The sequence below is a fragment of the Acanthochromis polyacanthus genome, chromosome 3 (assembly GCF_021347895.1).
Source record: "Acanthochromis polyacanthus isolate Apoly-LR-REF ecotype Palm Island chromosome 3, KAUST_Apoly_ChrSc, whole genome shotgun sequence".
NCBI lineage: Eukaryota > Metazoa > Chordata > Actinopteri > Pomacentridae > Acanthochromis > Acanthochromis polyacanthus.
Genome location: NC_067115.1, coordinates 17,255,998 through 17,275,288, shown reverse-complemented (window position 1 = coordinate 17,275,288; position 19,291 = coordinate 17,255,998). Strand labels below are relative to the sequence as shown.

The window sequence follows — 19,291 nt, the reverse complement described above, 5'->3', positions numbered from 1 at the left end:
GGAACCCTCTGTTGTGGCGATAATGCTGGTAGTAAAAGGTGGAGCTAATTAGCATTCATTAGCTTGTAAAGTTCTAACTTCCCAGTTGCTGATGACCCTCATTGCAGCCCACAGCCCTTTTTCTGTGAACCCCCAGCTGCTCTAGACTGAAATCTGAGGAAAAACACTTACTCCACAGTCTTTAAAAAAAAAAAAAAAATGTGTCAGCAGCGGCGCGCAAGAGGAAACAGGTGCAAATTCAGTTGGGTGCCGGACCTCGAAAAATAGCAATGTCTGCATCTGCAATGTAATTCCATCTCATTTCATTAAGAGACTCATTTTGTTAGTTTGTTTGTGCTGAAGCATATGGAGCAATAGGAGTGCCAAATCAAAATATAAATAAATAAATAATTAAATAAATAAATGTGGAAATATAAAGAGAAATAAATAAATAAATAAATAAATAAATAAATGTGGAAATATAAAGAGAAATAAATAAATAAATAAATGTGGAAATATAAAGAGAAATAAATAAATAAATAAATAAAAAGGAAAATTTTGTCTTTGCTTTTACCTTTTCTGTTTTTTCCTTTTATTTATTTATTTATTTATTTCTCTTTACATTTCCACATTTATTTATTTAATTATTTATTTCTCTTTATATTTCCACATTTATTTATTTATTTATTTATTTATTTCCCTTTATATTTCCTCAGTCCACCAAGAAAAGGAAAAATGCAAATCAGTTTGCTCTGGGCACGGATTCTGAACACAGGAGTCCTGCCTGACACCAGCTCCCAGCACGGCTGAAGTGAAGCCATGTCACCGTTGAGCTTCGGCTTATTCTGCCACTGATAAGAAAATAAACATTAATTTACCGAATTAGCAGCGTCCTTTCAGTGTCTGATGGCAGAATCAGCCGAAGTTCCACGGTGACACGGCTTCACTTCAGCCGTGATCGGAGCTGGCGTCAGGAAAGAAGCCTGTGTGCGGGTACGACTCCCCACCCTGAAAAGGAAGCCCCGCCCAGAGCAAACTGATTTGCATTTTTCTATTTCATGGTGTCAGGCATTATGAAATAACCACCAAGAAATAAAATGCAAATCAGTTTGCTTTCACTTGGTGGACTGAGCTGTCAATCAAATGGCTCTAGGCGGGGCTTCCTCGTCGTTCCTGATCACAGGTCGCTGAGAGGGGCGTGTCGTGTCTACTCTTCATATGCCTGTGATCAGGAACGACGAGGAAGCCCCGCCTAGAGCCATTTGATTGACAGCTCAGTCCACCAAGTGAAAGCAAACTGATTTGCATTTTATTTCTTGGTAGTTATTTCATAATGCCTGACACCATGAAATAGAAAAATGCAAATCAGTTTGCTCTGGGCGGGGCTTCCTTTTCAGGGTGGGGAGTCGTACCCGCACACAGGTTTCTGTCCTGACGCCAGCTCCGATCACGGCTGAAGTGAAGCCGTGTCACCGTGGAGCTTCGGCTGATTCTGCCATCAGACACTGAAAGGACGCTGCTAATTCGGTAAATTAATGTTTATTTTCTTATCAGTGGCAGAATAAGCCGAAGCTCAACGGTGACATGGCTTCACTTCAGCCGTGCTGGGAGCTGGTGTCAGGCAGGACTCCTGTGTTCAGAATCCCCGCCCAGAGCAAACTGATTTGCATTTTTCCTTTTCTTGGTGGACTGAGGAAATATAAAGGGAAATAAATAAATAAATAAATGTGGAAATATAAAGAGAAATAAATAATTAAATAAATAAATGTGGAAATATAAAGAGAAATAAATAAATAAATAAATAAAAGGAAAAAACAGAAAAGGTAAAAGCAAAGACAAAATTTTCCTTTTTATTTATTTATTTATTTATTTCTCTTTATATTTCCACATTTATTTATTTATTTAATTATTTATTTCTCTTTATATTTCCACATTTATTTATTTAATTATTTATTTCTCTTTATATTTCCACATTTATTTATTTAATTATTTATTTATTTATATTTTGATTTGGCACTCCTATTGCTCCATAGAAGCATACCACTCCGGCATGTGAAGTTAGTTATTTATTATGCCGAATATTTATATTTATCTCATTTCAATGCAATAGGAAAAATTAAAGCAGAATATACAAGCACTGCAACTTTGAAGTCAAAATGTCTGTTTTGGTGTTTATGCACAGTTCATTTTAGTGTGGTTTTTTTCAGGAGAGTTAACTATAGAAGTAACTCGAAAAAAACAAATATTTAAAGGTGTTCCTATGCTTTGTTTTTGTTTGTTTGTTTACAGCACTTCATGAAATTTTGAAATGATGCATTAGTTTAATCCTGTCCCACCAACATAGTCTGGTCTCGTCATCTCGTCGTAAGCGAAGGCCGAGACTTGGCATTTATCGTGATCGAGATACATTACTTTGAACAGTTACACGTTCATGTCAATCACAACAGTGTAAGACGTGCTACCACATCATGCTCGAGGGGAACATTTTCTCCTCTATTCCAATCTGTTTACGCAGTTTGGACTCCATGAAACTTTAACTTTTGTAATGATATGAATAATAAAGCACCAGGCAGCATTAATCACAAATATCCAAGTATATCTGATGAGCAGTCAAATATTATGCAAATTTTAAATAATAACTGCACATAAACTATTATACTATGCCACACATACTGCAATGTTTAATCCAATGCCAGTGTCCAGTTCATGTGGAGCCCTGAAACTGACAAAAAAATGTATAGTATAGAGTTCCTGGGCTAAAGATATAACTGAATGTGCTGCAGTGAATAATATTCTTCAACAAATAGTTAAAATCAAGCATAAAAAGAAACATTTTTCTCTAACTTCCTGTTAGTTTATCTTTTTCCTTTGTCACTATTTAGTTGATAAAATCTTATTTTACTGTCATCTCTCACTAGTTAATTTCATTTTTTTCACTCCCTCACTTTTCTATGTGTTCGTTTGCTCGTGTTGAATTATCTGTTTTTCTAACCCAACATTTTTCTATCTGAGGCACATTTGGGGCTTAAATGTCTTTGTATTTCAGTTAATAATCTTTATATTTCTTTTACAGTCATTTTAAAATATTTAACTAACTACCAGAGAAAGCTGCAGCTGATAAATCAGCCAGAAAAAAAAATCTAGAAAGTGGCAGCATGAGAAGCTGGAGATCTCAGCCCCAAATCAGTGATCTATTGCTTTAAAAACAACAGAAAAGTGCAAACTGCATGTGTGTTTGACAGACAAAGCCACAGTAGTGCTGAAGCCTCCAGTGCTGCTCTATTCATAGTCTCATTAAATAGATCTCACCGATTACCACAGAGAAAAAAAAGTCCCTCTCCATCTCATATGTAACTTAGCCGCTATTTCAGGCAGAAGCTTTAGCCAATAAGCTGCTGATCCCAGCTTCACAGGGTTACATCTTTGTCTCTTACCTTTCACTGCCTGAGCACACCGACTTCATAAGTGAGAGACTTCTGATCTTTGAATAATGTCAGAAATGTATTAATGGAGGAGGAGGTGGGAGCCAGTAGGAGGGGAGGGTCAGTAGAAAGAGGAGCAATAAGGAAGATGGACAGTGATCCTCATTCTTGGACAGTGACATAGGCAGAGGGAGGACAAGGAAGAAAGAGAAAAGGTGGAGGCAGGGAGGCAGTGTCAAAGGGGGGAGGAACACTATGATGGAGGAGGTCCCCCCTGCACCTGGTGCCCCAGAGCTCCACCTCTGCTCAGAGAGGAAAATCTCACTAAGGATTTACTGCTGGGACCTTCAGACTGAGCACCCGGAATCGTTCTGGCTTTGGAGTCAATTTATTGGAATATTCCCTCAGTGATCCAGGACCTGACTAGCTGAGACGTGCTGGAGTCCTTTTTCGCCGAATGGGAGCTAACCAAGAGCGGTATGAGAACCAAAATGAAAACTTGTGTGTCTTCTGTGTGCAGCTGTAGTCCATTGTTACTCTATAATGTACTATATGAGCTCAGCTTGACTCCTAAAGAGCTGCTTACATAGCAGAATATTGAGATTTGAAAACCTTTAATATTGTGTTTTCAATCACTGGAATTTAAATTTCAGAGCAGATTGAGATTGTGCACAAATTTAAGGACTTCAGTGCAGTTTGTCCAAATATGATTGCTTTAATTTTGAAAAAATAAAATGCAAATGAATTATTCTCAGTTCATTTTATTGGTGCCTGTTTTTTGACTTTGTGTTGTGGCGCCAGTGTGCAGGGCTTGAGGCTAATCTTCAATCACCAGCCGCTTTATTCGGTACACCTTGCTCATACATAGCTGAACCTCCCTTTGCCTTCAGTGCTACCTTAGTTCAACTAAGTGCTGCAAACAGTCCCCTGAGAATTCAATCTGTGTCGACATGATGACATTTGCTGCAAATTTCTTGACATAACCGTCATTATTAAGATCTCCTGTTACTCAACATGTCAAAGGCTCTCCATTGGATCAAGATCTGACTGAGGAAGCAATTTCAGTACAGTGAACTCACCGTTACGTTCAAGAAACCAGTCAGAGATGATCTGATCTTTGCAAGTCAATGTGTCATCCTGCTAAAAATAGTCATTAGAAGATGTGCATAAGTCAGTGTTTCCCCTGGGTTGAAATGGCTGTGAGGTGGTGGGTTGCGCCGGAGGTACGAAGTAACTAGGGGGGTCCGGGGGCATGCCCCCCCGTAAAAATTTTGAAAATCAAGATGCAAAATGGGGCATTCTGGCACAATTTGGAGCACATTTTGTTGTATTTGTAGACATTTCCAAAAACTAAATTAAATAAAATTTTCATGTTTCTTTTCTAAAAATTAGTGATAGGGAGAAAATATGACAAATATAAACCCACTTGTCCTTACGATCAAAACATGTCAACTAGTCCAGTCTATTATATTCTGGTCAGATTTCCACAAGCCATTCCAAAATGCCACATCAGTTCTTATTACAAATTTGAAAAAGATGACAAAGGACTTGAATCTGGAATCGAGTGGTGACTTTTACTTTTTTTTTGTAAAAACAACTACATGTTAGGTACCAAATTCCCACTTCATTTTTATTTAGAATAAAAAGGTTATGTCATGACCTTCATTTTACTTAAAAATGTGAAAGAAAACTTCAACTCTGGGTTAACAACTGGTTTTCTGAAGGTCTTAGTTCTGTTTTCAAAACTGTTACCTTTTTGAACACAGAACTAGAATTTGAAGACAGAATTTGTTTTGCCATTGAATGATATAATTTCGGGCACTCTATAAATCATTTTATCAAAAGAAACTAGGAACTTTATATTCCGTTGAAATCATTTGTCTCGTTCGTGAGAACGGGTTTTGTCGTGCCTAAATGTGGAGCCATTTTTGCAGTCACTGTCAATTCGTATCGCTGCGGACAACAAAACAGTAAGCAAACTCAGTAAAGGAAGCGAGATCGATGCCTACACTGCATTGCTCACTTTATTTTGATGACATGCGATAGTTTTGATACTTAATTTGACATATGTCTGTGATACACACCTGCTTTTAGCCCCGAAAAACGAAATGATGGAGCACTGCCGCTTCTTGTCCGCCATGCTCGTTGTTCGCCAATCGGAACGATCGACATTTGATACACGAACTCGCGGGATGTCATACGAGAACTGAGTGTTACCGACCAACAGGGATGTGCCTGCTGTCTTCACCCACGGCGAGAAAAGGCTGTTCTGTTGATTTCAGCAATATGCCGGACTTATGTGTCAATGCTTTCTAATATTTAGCATTACTTTTCTTTTTTTTTTTTTTGGTGCGGACCAGTGAGCCGGCAGTGTCGGCAAAATTTTAATGAGGCGATAGCCTATTCCAGCGAGGCGGGCCGCCTCGTCGTTTATATAGGAGGGGAAACACTGTAAAGGGACTGACATGGTTAGCAACAATACTCAAGTAGAGAGCAGCATTAAAATGATGCTCAGCTGATTCTAAGGCAACGTTTTGACAATGTTTTCCATCGTCCAAATATGTTCAATTTCCTGTTTTTAGTGGACAGCAGTTGCAGCCGACATCCTGCACATTTAGAGATTCTATTCTGCTAACCTTGCTTAAAAAGAGTGGTTGTTTGAGTAACTGTTGCTCTTATATCAGTCCAAAACAATCCAGCCATTCGTCCATGAATTCTCCCTTCAAACATGCTTTTTTTAGAACCACAGCTGACGGGATGCTTTCTCTGTAAACTCTACCGCTAGTTGTGCATTACATTCTCAATAGAATCAGCAGTTTCCAGAATCTATAAAACATCCCATATGGCATCAAAAACCATGTCATGATCAAAATGATTCAAATCACCTTTCTTCCCTCTTCAGATGCGTGCTGAACTCCAATCTGTCTGCAGTGAGTTTCTGCCACGTGACTGGCTGATTAGATATTTGCTTTAGCAAGCAGTTGAACAGGTGTACCTGATGAAGTAGCCGGTGAGAGTAAGGCTGAATCCCAAACCGCCCCCTACACACTCCCCCTACACTACCGAGTGTCACTCCAAAAGAAGTCACACTCGCAGCTGTGGAGGGCACCTATTATTGAAGGGGGAGGGTATAAATACGATCGTCAGGAATGGGGCGCCCTGTCGCCTCACTGGAAAACGGAAGACGTCATCGCCATGGTAACACAAAGACGCCTACTGTGCATGGCTGTACTAGCCTAGCCATGCTACACCCATGTTTCTGACGGCACAAGGGTCTAGGGAAGCTCGACAGGGAGGGAGGCGGGCTAAAAGGTTGTCTATCAAATCCCTCTGCAGCAATTGGGTAGGTATACAACCAATCAATGCAACGAATAGGCTGATGTAGTTCCGAGAGCACCGGCGGATTGTGGCTAAGTCCCATTAGCTTCCCAACCAGCGGAGCCGCGGAGCCGCGGAGCCAACTGGTATATTAAGGATTTGCCATATCCCGTCGGCATAAGTCCAAATACGTCTTTCTTCTCAATGAAACACTTAAGTGCCGTCCTTTGTTTATCTTTCAAGTTGAATTTTAGCTTCAAATCTTTAAGGGCTGTGGCCAAAGCCGAGTCGAAAGATAACTGTTTATTGTGCGCCGGTTGTTTCTATCAGAATCGTCACGCCTCTGTCGTCACTTCGTTACGCCCGCCTTGTGACTCTACACTTCATGGTGATTGGTCTGGCCAGTTTTAGGGGAATCCAGCCTCGAGCCTTATGGAGGGTAACTAGACCCTCCCTGGCAGAGAATTAAATTCGTTGCCGTGGGTTGTCTAGCGCGGCTAGGCTATGACTGTACCGCTGTGGCACAGGTTGCAACTAACAAGGATCGCTGCTGCTTCCAGAAGACGAAAGCATCCCACTTGTTTTCACTCACATTTTTTCCAATCCTATTGTCTGGCATTTCAAATCCAACAAATGAATAAATGAATTCTGTCAGTTGTGTTCAAATTTTAAGGTGTCAGGGGGTGCACAATTAAATGAAACGTCAGCAGAGAAGAAGATTTGTTTCTTTTGATTTATCTTTTTTCACCACTCTTTTTGTGATGTTCTGTCAGTGTGAAAAAGGCATGGGAGAAATAATGGACGCATGTGGAACTCACATCAATATGTTCGTTTCCTCCTCCATTTCGACGTTGCACTTCCTGAAAAAGTTGTCCAGAGTGAGCATCGATGCAGACTCGCTATTTAAGGGCTGAACAGTCCACTCTCCCTCCGCACTACGCGGTTTGGGACGGCCCTTAATATGGAGGACCCTCCGCGGGAACGCGCAAACGGAGGGGTAGTGTGTAGGGATAGTGTGTAGGGGGCGGTTTGGGATTCAGCCTCAGTATATCTTCTCAGGGATTAAATAGCTTCCTAATGAGCTTTCACTAATGTCCAGGCTTCAGTTAAAGGAGACCTTTTTGCTGCTGCTTCTCAGAACAATGTCAAGACAGCCCCAGCACTTTAACTAGAATTGTTATAGACCCTTTAATGACCCACGTCACGAATGACGTCACAGCTTTAGCTGGAGGCAAAAGAGGAAGCCCGCGGCCGTGACCGAAAGGCGAAAGACTGAGGGACTAGGCTCTATCAACTTTTCTAAAATGTCGTCCTGCTGTGTTTTTGGATGCCAGAATAGGAGGAATGACATTGGCGAACGCAAATTAAAGTTTTATAGGATTCCACCGAACACTCTGCTCAGAGGGAACGAAGACAGTTGTGGTTAAATGCACTGAGGCGAAAAGACTGGACAGAGACGATCAGCTGCAGTCAATTCCAGCCATTTTCAGTACAAAAAATCGCTAATATTCTATTTGTAAATAAAAATATGACGAGAAATACAGGGAATATTGGACGCGCATCGCGAGGTGCATTTCCTTGAAAATGGCCGATTCGTGGATTATATACCGACTTCAAGACATGTTTTGGACAAAATAGTTGACTGGCTTTGTGTCGTCTGGATGTCCAAGGTCGGATTATGGCCGTTTTTTGTGGAATATTTTCATCTGTGTGTAATAATGAACCCGCAAATGTGAGTCGCGCTGTGTACTTTAAAGCCGTGTACAGAGAAAGGATGGATGGATATTCGTTGTTTGTCGGAAAATTGGGTTTATATTACCCGCTGTGGTAATCACATCTGAAAGTGGTTTATACCGGCGGATTCATGAGAATCTAAGCTTTCCATCGGCGTATAGTGTTTATATAATCGCGTTTGCAGCCTTCGGACATTCTTTAAATTCCTATGCAAATTAGTAAGTGTACCGCCGGCGGGACACTGCAGATTAACGGGTTAAAAATGCTCGAGTTTGCAGCGCAAACTATATACAGTCCCGCTTAACTTCTCGCTCCGCTTTTGCCTCCAGCATAAGCCCCGCCCACAAAAAACGTCACAATGTTTGTAAACAAATAAAGGGTCTATTAATTATGCTTTTTTCAAAATTGTGAAATACTGTAATTGCACATACACAATAACAAAATAATTGAATAAATCTTACATTTGGATTTTTTTTTCTATTTAAATAACATGCATTTGCACTTGTACATGAGAATAGAGTTACTGTACTTGGCTGCAAATAAAATTTTTCAAATAATCATCAAGCTCAACAACTGCCTACAGACCTGGCAGCAGCATGCAAACAAATCGGTGAACCGCTGCGGCCTGTCAAACCCCCACCCTTGTAGCCACCAGTACCACCAACCCAGCTTTGAGGGGGATTCCAGACACTTCCACTCTATGCCAAACGCCGTGGATTTCCTGCTACCCAGAAGAAGTCAAAACATGATAGCATTCTCCAGCTCTGCTCCTCTTCTGGGCCCTCACAGCAGCAGCACCAGGCACCACTACCAGTGCGTCAAGAGAAAGCTGCGGCCCGGTCGAATTCTAGGTTTTGTCATCAGCCTGGCCGCTGTCTGCACAGTCTGTTCATGGAGTGCCTTGTCACTGGTCACAACAGTGGCCAACGAGCTGGAATCGGCTGATAAGGGCTCAGCAGGGGCAGCGTTACCCCAAAGAACTCTCCTGCAGCACCGCAACCTCTCAGCAGCACAAGAGGACACACCACAGGCCATGGAATCATCTTCTGTGCTAGAAATGAATCATGGGGACTATCCAACGGACTACTTCAGCGTGGATGAGAGACGCCAGGGCTTTGTGGCGTTTCATATGTTTGGCATGTTGTACATGTGTAACAGAGTTAATATTGTTGAAGTTCGTCAAAATTCATCTTTATAGCAATTTAGTTAATATTGTTGTTATTGTTTCATTGGTTCAGTTTCCTGAGGAAATTATTTCATGTTTTTCCCTATTTTTCTGTGTAAGGCTCCTTTTAGTTGTACTTTAGCACCCTCTTGTGATGACTAAGTGCAGGTGTAATGACCGGAGAGCGTCAGCTCGTCCCTTTTGCTGCTGACGGTCTCCATGGTGGTATGTACAGAACACAGCTCCTTGTCTCAAAGCATTTTGAGTGTAATAACAATGATTTCGCTGTAATATAAGTATAAAGGGAGGGACACAAGTAGTTTTGTCACATTTGTGACTATGTTTAAGTGTCTTCCTGTTGCGTCTGCGGTCGTATTGACCGAATGAAATCACCGAAATGTGCTAACTATTTGCCATGTGTTGTTAGCCGCTGTGTCGTATTGGAGGCGCTGCTAACGAGTTATGCTAGGGTGACCATACGTCCTCTTTTGCCCGGACATGTCCTCTTTTGAGAGGCTGTCCGGGCTGTCCGGCCGGCGTTTATAAACTTCTTCAAATGTCCGGGTTTTTGATCCCCTAAATTCCACATAACGCGAAACCGCCGCGCCGCGTAGCGCCGCGCTCTTGAATTGTACTGCGCAGCACTTAGAACCCATTCTCTTCTATCAGACAATTTCCACTGCACACGCTGCGGAGCGCCAGCGCCGCGTCTCTGAAGCGCCGGCGCGCGCCACGGCGCTGGAGATTCGCTTCCTCGCAGGCTGACAGGCAGGTAGGCACACTGCGAGAGAGCACTCGAACCGAAAGAAAATGCCGAAACGCAAATGTCATTTCACTGATGAAATGCGAAAAAAGTACCCCTGTTTTCGTCCGGGTCGTGTCAAATGGGAGGCAGAATGTACAGTCTGCAAAGCTGGGACTTATGTCTCTGAAGCTAATAAGAAAAGGAAAAAGAAGGAAAAAAGGACTGTTGACTTGAGGCCTTATTTCTATATTTTTTTCATTTGCCATTAGACACATTATTTTGAAGAATGGGCTAACTGAACATTGAAGAATAGGCTACCTCTCTTTTTTTCTTTTTGTTTAATATTTTTAGGCATTATTTCTATTTTTTACATAATTGATAATTGGGAGGTTATTTTGAAGAATGGTACTCTACCTCACTTTTCCTAACTAAGGTGTAAGTGTCAGACTTAAGAGAGATGATTATTTCTTATTTTGTTAAACATCTGAATACATGTGTTCCTACACAACTTGAGTCAATAACTATTAAAGACTAGAGCATGCCATATTTGTATGTGACTGATTGTATTGTTTAGGAGAATTGCTTTAATTTAATAAATATATTATTTATAAAACAACTATTTGTGAGTGTTTTGGGCTATTTTTCTGTATATCCAGGTAAAGTGTTCTTTTCTGGGGAATTCAGAATATCTGTTTAACTGAGTGTGAAGCACAGAAAGCCCCCTGACCCACGGAAAACCCCTAAAAATGGGGGGGGGGGGGGGACTGAAAATTTTTCGTGCGTGAGCTGGAAGTGTGTCCTCTTTTCAGAGAAACAGAATATGGTCACCCAAAGTTATGCCGATCGTTTCCACACGTTCACTGTGTTTAATCTTTGTTTAGGAGCGGAGCTGTGTTGTCTGTCCACTTCCACATAGCACATGAATCTTATTCGTGTCTTTTGCCAGGTATGTATTTGATTTTAAATGCTAAGTATGGCAAGTGTTTTAGTTAAGATTATATGTGTTATTTAAAACTAAAAATGCTGGTTCAGGGCTGGTCACGTGTTGCATTAAGTGTAACGCTGGCATGCTGTTATTGTAACTTTTATTGTTGTTACTGTTTGTAACTGAAATTGTATGAGAGAAAAACCCAATATACGATCACGAGGCCCTTTTGCTGCTGACGGTCTCCATGGTGGAGCGGAGCTGTGTTGTCTGTCCACTACCACATAGCACATGAATCTTATTCATGTCTTTTGCCAGGGTGATTAAACGCCATGAACCAAAGGAAGTCGTTGTGTCATTCCTCCTGTCCGCTGTGAGCGTGCCGAAGTAAGGGGTTACACATGTTCATAGCCTTAGCCATAGTGTGTGATGAATTCTTTGTCCCCGCGCTCACTGTCATCGCAGAGAAGCTGGAGATCTCTGATGATGTAGCAGGAGCCACCTTCATGGCAGCAGGAGGCTCAGCCCCAGAGCTCTTCACCTCTGTCATAGGAGTCTTTGTCTCCCACAGTAACGTGGGAATTGGTACCATTGTGGGCTCTGCTGTCTTCAACATCCTGTTTGTGATAGGGATGTGCGCCCTGTTCTCCAAAGAGGTGCTGAACCTCACCTGGTGGCCTCTGTTCAGAGACGTGTCGTTCTATATCATTGACTTGCTCATGCTCATCTATTTCTTTCTGGATAATCAAATCACGTTGACGGAAAGTATCAGTCTGCTTTTGTGCTACACCTTCTATGTGACATTCATGAAGTTCAATGCCAAAGTCGAATTTCTTCAATGCATCTCTCAGTTCAAATTTCTGTTAAATTTCTGATTGGTGGTTCAGCACAGCAGTTTCAAATGTGGGTTCACAACGTTTCTCAGAAGAAAACGAGGCTGCTGACTTATGTGAGATAAACCATTTGTTTTTCACATTGAATGAGAACACAGTGAAAGCCAGCCACAGCTACTAATCCCCAGAATAGCAACACTCCTGTTCTGGGAATCTGAGCAGGTGTTTTACTAGAAGCAGAGGCAATTTTAAAGTAGTGCTGAACAGACTGCATTCTGTCAGGTGATCGAGCACTCATGAATTTCACTTTAAAAGGATGTAAAAGATTTACCTCAACCTGCCATCTGTGCAGTTTGGACAGCACCACACACTGAACCAGACTGCAGGTCTTCGTACTGACTGAGTCTATGAACCGGCTTCATCCTCAGTCGCTACTTTTAGCAAATGAGTTCAGACCAGCATCCAGCAAGTCCAGCAAGTCCAGAATAGGAAACATGTAACATTGTATTGTTAGAATAAGGACGAAAATTAAAGAATGGCTTCTGTTGCAATGCATTTAAATACACAAATTCTGTTTTTCATAATAAGATACTGATTAATTTTTCATGTTTTTTCATATACTAAGATGAATACAGTATAAGTTAAAGTTATGCCTTTGTTTATGGTCACACTCATCACAGAAAACTGTTGAACTTATTGCACTTTTGCCAGAGAGTCATATCAGCCCAGTGTGTGGTCCAAACACATGACATCCCTTTAAAAATCATTACATATTAGCAATACATAGAAGCACATCTCATAGAAACTGCACTTTAGCTGGACTAGCATGAAAATGGACAATGCAAATTTGCAATATCTACAGAAGTTTCTGTTTCAAAATTCCTTTCCTAGAATTCCTTTTAAATTGCTTTGTGTTTTTCTGAATATTTCCGCAAAGGTTCTTATGCCAAGACATTTTTCTGATGATTAGTTAACTGTTTGACCATGAATTGTCCAGGGTGAAATCTGATGATAATCATAAAATCTTTATCCAAAATGCTGTTTATGATTCATAGGAACTTGGAGAGAAACATCAGTCAAAACTGAAGCAAAGGACAGAGAAGGACTAGTACCTGTAGTCAAGAAATGTCAGCAATCCTCATTATTGCTCAGCTTCACTACAATGCAATGTGCAGTTGCTGTCTCTGTTGACGGAGCTGAAACTCTGGGTCTCATTTCTTCCGTTTCTCACAGAAGATAATATCAGAACATATGTTGTCATTCAGTCTAACATACACAGATCTTATAAAATATGTGTGCTTCTGGTCACAAAATAGAAATCCAACCAACAGAGAGATGAATGGGTTTTTTTTTCTCTCTAAAGGCCTCTTCCACAGTGTGAGTCATGCTTCCTTAATCACAAGATACTTACAATAACAATCACTTCACAATCAGTTAGAGTCCGACCTTTTTTTCTACGACTTTGTAATCTTATGCAGTGCTCAGATAATAAATATTGAAATTAGTGTAGGCTGATGTTGCCCATAGACTTTAAAAGCATCAACCATCATCAGCTCTACAGGTATAGAGTGTAGTGTTGCACATGAGCTGACTTTGCTTTATTGATTTTAGAAACATTAATTGTATTTCAGGACAACCAAATCAAATTGTACTCTTTAAGATGTATTTAAACTGTTAGGATGCAGAAGTTTCTATGACCTTACCTTCCTAACATTTGGCATACTGTGTGTTTTTCTTGCATTTACATTCACAGAAAAATATTCCATCTGAAACATGTCAACAGCAAAAATAATACCAATTTGTTTTGTGCAATACCATTTTCTCACCGCAGCAGAAAGACTGATGTTACTCCCACCCAAAACACAGACGTGCTCCAAGTCTGTCAGCGACTCACATTCTTGTGCAATTTAAATAAATTTGGCCCAAAGGCATCATTAAATTTTAATCTCTAATGTAAACTGATTCAATCTGATAAAGAAAGCTGTCAGCCCTGCTCTGCCATGTTGAACTGCCATCCACCTCCAAAGTGTCTGATTGTGTGACGGAGTTGAAGTTTCTTCTGAGTTCATAAGTCGATCCACTGGTTGATTCAAATGTGGGAATCCACCAGTGTTGTTGATCATGTGTGTGGTCCAGTCCCACGATTTCCTCACATCATCTGTGACTGTAGCATTGCTGAATGTCAGCCACAACAATGAGAGTCCTCCTGCTGATCTTCATCTGAGTGAATAAGAGAAGAAAGATGATAAAATTCGCCTTAGACAAAGACAATACTACAAGAACATCAGTGGTTTCCTGGACTTTCAGTGAGTCTGTCCTTCATTATGCAGCAGGAACAGCGTATTGACCACAGAGAGCAGATAATGTGACTCTGAGCAGAAACAGCTGATAATGTGTGCATCTGGATAGGATTTGTTTATCTGCTGTGTGTTTGGTTGCTGTTGTTGTGTAGTTGTTCGGTTTCAGTCAAGGAAATCCACTCTCTCTGGGGTGTTATCTCACACAACTTCTGTGATAAGCTCTGCATTCCATCTGGGCTAGTTAAAAAAAGACTACAACCTGGGGATTCTCAGTCCTGCAGCAACTTTAAAGTGTTGGCATATGGATGCATTAAAGGGAGAGATGAGGAGTGAGAATGAGGTTGAAAGAGATTCCTGGACGACATCGCTACAAATGGATTATAGAAATGTAGGGAGGGATGCTGGGAGCTTTTGCAGTATTCATAGAAAGAGTAACTTGTCACTCATCATTTGTTGCTTTACTGTTCCATTGTTTGACAATGTCAGAAGTCTAACTTAGTTGACATCTGTTGTTCCTGCATTAATCCCAGAAAACAGAAAAGGCACTACAACACCTTTAACACACACGACCTATACAAATTCAGATCTATTCTATTCATGTAGTGCCAATTCACATTACACAGTGACATGCTACTATCACCTACAGAAATCTTCTATTTTTGTGCATTTCTCACACTTAAATGTTCCAGATCATCAAACTGACAATTATAATTTTTAAATATTAAACAGAGATAACGCACGAAACACAAAGTGCTGTTTTTGAATTATAGTTGTTGTTGTTTTTTTAAATCATTAAAATCCTCTATCACCTCTGTGAAAAGTAATTGCCCTCTTGTGGGTAACTGGTTGGGTCACCCTTGGCAGCAACAACTGCAGTTAAATGTTTGTGATAGCTTGTGATCAGTCTTTTGCATCACCATGGAGGAATTCTGGACCGCTCTATTCTGCAGAATAGTTTTAATTTGGCCATGTTAGATGGTTTTTGATCATGAACTGCCTTTTTAAGGTCTTGACACAGCATCACAGTTGGATTGAAGTCTGGACTTTGACTTGACCACTCCAAGCCTTAATTGAGTTCTTTCTGAGCCAGTCAGAGGTGGACTTGCTTGTGTGCTTTGGGTCAGAGTCATGCTGTATAAATCATTTGTGCTTGAGCTTTAGATCATGAACTGATGGGTGGATGTTCTCCAGGAGGATTTTTACATAGAGAGCAGAATTCATGACTCCATCAGTTATGATAAGTTGTTGAGGTCTATGAATGTGTGTTTATTGATTATGTTCCCTTTCTTCTTCTGAAGACACACACACACACGTAAAAAGTGTTGATGGTGAACTTTCCATTGCAGTGGAGATGTGTTTATACATTACATACACTCAGCAGGGTCGTGGGTATTTGCTAACTATAAAAGGTGAGGCTAAGGGAGAGTTATCATGGCTCTCTTGCCCTTTCATTTTGCACATCATTTCTTCTCTTAAAAAAGCTGTGCATCATTATTCATAACAGCAGAAAGATTTATTTACAAACAGCACAGAGAGAATGTCCTGAGTGAAATAAGAATTCTGGAAAAAGGGAAGCAGCAGTTGCATGCACACTCAGCTGCAATTTCTGTGTTTTTATTTCATATTTACTCTTCTGTAAAAATCTCACCCCTCAACATTTTCACCTACAACAGGACATGAAGTAATATGATGTGATGTTCAATAATTATCTAGACTCAACTCTGGCATTTTCTCCACCCTGTGAATTCCCTGTTTGCTCCAGCTGAAAACGCCCTCACAGCCTCTCCCTGTTTTACATGTGACTTTGCAGATATGATGTGTGCCCTTGAAAGAAACCTTGGCTTGCATTGCAGTCATGATGATGGCAAAGATAGAAGCACTCTGCCTACGCTGCTGCCCCCCTGTGAACAATATGGAGAAGTGCATCTGATTGCAGCAGATTTCTGCATGTTTGCTGGAAGCAGTTATGTCATTTTCACAGAGGGAATTCCCTCGACTGAGCTGTAAATCACACATAATTATTTAATTTCATTGAAGTTGTTGTAGGTGTGTCAGCTATGTTAAAACATGTTTCACAACTCTCTTGGCTAATCTCTGCAATTAAGAAACATACTCTGAATGAGGATTTGGTTGGAAATAAATGTTTTATAATGGCAAAGCCGGTATGTGTGAGAAAAGCACTGACAAAGGCTTTTAGAATCTGTTTCAAAACACTTGTTTTTGCTCAGTTTCACATCTTTGGGATGTGATACATGAATCAAAAACAGTGTGTGTCTTGGAGCTTTGGCGCAGAAAGCTTTAACTTTAATTTGGAAGCAATACTTTGCAGTCATTTGATTGCCTTTTCCTGCATTAATGAAGCAGAAACTACCAAGTTAAACAATACATGAATAGAATCAGGACTCTGGAAAGACTTTTATATTGTACCGGCTGAACTATGAGTGAGATTTTTTAACTTGTTAACTTTGGGTGACAATATTTTTTCTGCTGCAGATCATTTAAATGAATCTATTCAGTGGAAAATACCTTCCTAACATTTGGCATACTGTGTGTTTTTCTTGCATTTATAGTCACAGAAAAATATTCCATCTGAAACATGTCAACAGCAAAAATAATACCAATTTGTATTGTGCAATACCATTTTCTCACCGAAGCAGAAAGACTGATGTTACTCCCACCCAAAACACAGACGTGCTCCAAATCTGTCAGCGACTCACATTCTTGTGTAATTTAAACAAATTTGGCCCAAAGGCATCATTAAATTTTAAAGAAAGCTGTCAGCCCTGCTCTGCCATGTTGAACTGCCATCCACCTCCAAAGTGTCTGATTGTGTGACTGAGTTGAAGTTTCTTCTGAGTTTATAAGTCGATCCATTTAAAAATCAAATGTGGGAATCCACCAGTGTTGTTGATCATATTTGTGATCTAGCCCCACTATTTCCTCACATCATCTGCGACTGTAGCATTGCTGAATGTCAGCCACAACAATGAGAGTCCTCCTGCTGATGTTCATCTGAGTGAATAAGAGAAGAGAGGTGATCCAACAGCTGATAATGTGTGCATCTGGATAGGATTTGTTTGTCTGCTGTGTGTTTGGTTGCTGTTGTTGTGTAGTTGTTCGGTTTCAGTCGAGGAAATCCACTCTGTCTGGGGTGTTATCTCACACAACTTTTGTGATAAGCTCTGCATTCCATCTGGGCTGGTTAAAAAAAGACTACAACCATGTACTGAATGTTGCACAGCTCATTCAGTACATGCAACCTTTGTGGATGATTTTTATTTAGTTTTCATGCATTGAAACAACTCTGCTGTCCCTCCACAGCTGCTTTGAAACGTATTCCTTGAATATTACACCTTAATTCATGTAGATGACATCATAATGTTTCACTGAGCACTTTCAGAGGGATAATTTTGCAATTAAACACTTGCAGGGTAGGACGTTCTTATTGTGCCTTCAGTTTGATGTATTTAGTCATATGTGTACACATAAATGTTGCTATGATAGCGTATAATAGCTATGCATTAGTTTAACCATCGTGGAGGTACGTAAGAAATAAATAAGTTCAGACCTTTACTAATATTCAGATGCATATATTTATGTTATGGAGTAAAAGGCATCTTAAAACAAATGAGAGCTGTATGATAGCACGGATTTGTGTGTTTGTAAACGGAGCTCATATCTGTGTAATAGATGTCAGGATGTGTGGCTTACAGTAACTGAACGTTGCAGGAATCTGTTCTGCAGTGCAACGTTGCTGTTAAAAGCAGACCACTGTGTTTAAAAGTCAATGCACTGCCCAGACTGAGAGTATCCCCCTAAGATTTATGCATGGACACATACAATGACCCACAAACACAGTAACAGACTGTACAGCAGAGTTTTTTTAATCTCAGGGCTGAGTGGGAGGAGGAGGGAGCAGAGGGGGACATAAATGAAACGCATTTCTGTCTCTGTGCACGTCCTACTGCGTCACACAAATACACTCTCCTTCACTGTGACTCAATCCCAGCCCCTCCCCACCCTGCTATTTACTCGCATCCACACTCAACCCCCCCACACACACTTAAATATCGATCCGTCAGTGCTCTTCGATCTGGTCTGCTCTTTCTTTCTTTCTTTTTTTTAATCATGCTTTCCTAACTTTTCTGTTTTTCTAATCCAGCCCATGCCTCCTCCACCCAGCTGCCTCCCAGGGTGTCTCCAAACCACTATGATGCCGTCAGTTCTTATGCAACCCCAGCTCTGATTGTAGAGGGGGAAAGTAACCCTGCAATGCAGCACAGTTAGAAAATAGCAGCAGCCATTGTGGGGGCTGTATCTGAGGCAGAACGCTACAACTTTCACCGCTGCTGCATGGATACACTTCTGTGAAAAAAAAAAAAAATTCCAACTTTAATTTATAGGTGTTTCTCTGTGACAGGGCCATAAGAGGAATGGGTGATTTAGTAGCTTTTCCTCAAGGTCAAGTCAGTGTATCCTACTGCCAGGACTGTTTGTAGACACAGTACATCTGGTTTACATGATTCACATGTATTGAACTATACTTGTGCTCTGTGACAAGATATATCTAACAATTCTATTATAATAAAATACAGAGTTTTACATAATGCATTCCCCTCCACCAACAAATTCTACAAACCTGTCCTGATGAAATGTGCAGTATGCATACTTTTTCTTTTTTTTTCTTTTTTTTTTCTAGCCACACAGTGTTTTTTTTCTCTGCAGATTTTACCTTAAATTCATTTGTTCATTTAAGGCCAGCTGCCTATGTCTACATCATGTAGGCTCTACTGTGTGTGTGTGCGCATTTTCGCTGTATTCAACGTTGTTGCCAGGTTTCCTGACGTAGCTGAGCGGTGTCATCAAGCTG

At 40.6% G+C, this 19,291-nt stretch overlaps 2 protein-coding genes across 2 annotated transcripts in view; both read left to right on the top strand.

Moving 5' to 3' along the window:
- The window catches only part of LOC110972513 (bifunctional UDP-N-acetylglucosamine 2-epimerase/N-acetylmannosamine kinase-like), an 84,779-nt gene that overhangs the window by 47,920 nt on the left and 17,568 nt on the right, over nt 1–19,291 (top strand). The window lies entirely within an intron of this gene.
- On the top strand, nt 5,864–18,849 carry LOC127533263 (sodium/potassium/calcium exchanger 2-like). The gene is made up of 4 exons (XM_051945874.1): nt 5,864–9,600; nt 11,690–12,053; nt 18,584–18,682; nt 18,842–18,849. Exons 1-4 carry the CDS (start codon nt 8,944–8,946, stop codon nt 18,847–18,849), a joined length of 1,128 nt encoding a protein of 375 aa, XP_051801834.1. The 5' UTR covers nt 5,864–8,943.

What these genes read in the sequence shown, in the direction of transcription:
- LOC127533263 (XM_051945874.1), top strand. Translation starts at nt 8,944, where the DNA reads ATGCATTTGCACTTGTACATGAGAATAGAGTTACTGTACTTGGCTGCA. An exon ending in ATATGTTTGGCATGTTGTAC is followed by an intron (nt 9,601 to 11,689) that starts ATGTGTAACAGA and finishes AAGGGGTTACAC; the next exon opens with ATGTTCATAGCCTTAGCCAT. An exon ending in TCAAATCACGTTGACGGAAA is followed by an intron (nt 12,054 to 18,583) that starts GTATCAGTCTGC and finishes TTTCTAATCCAG; the next exon opens with CCCATGCCTCCTCCACCCAG.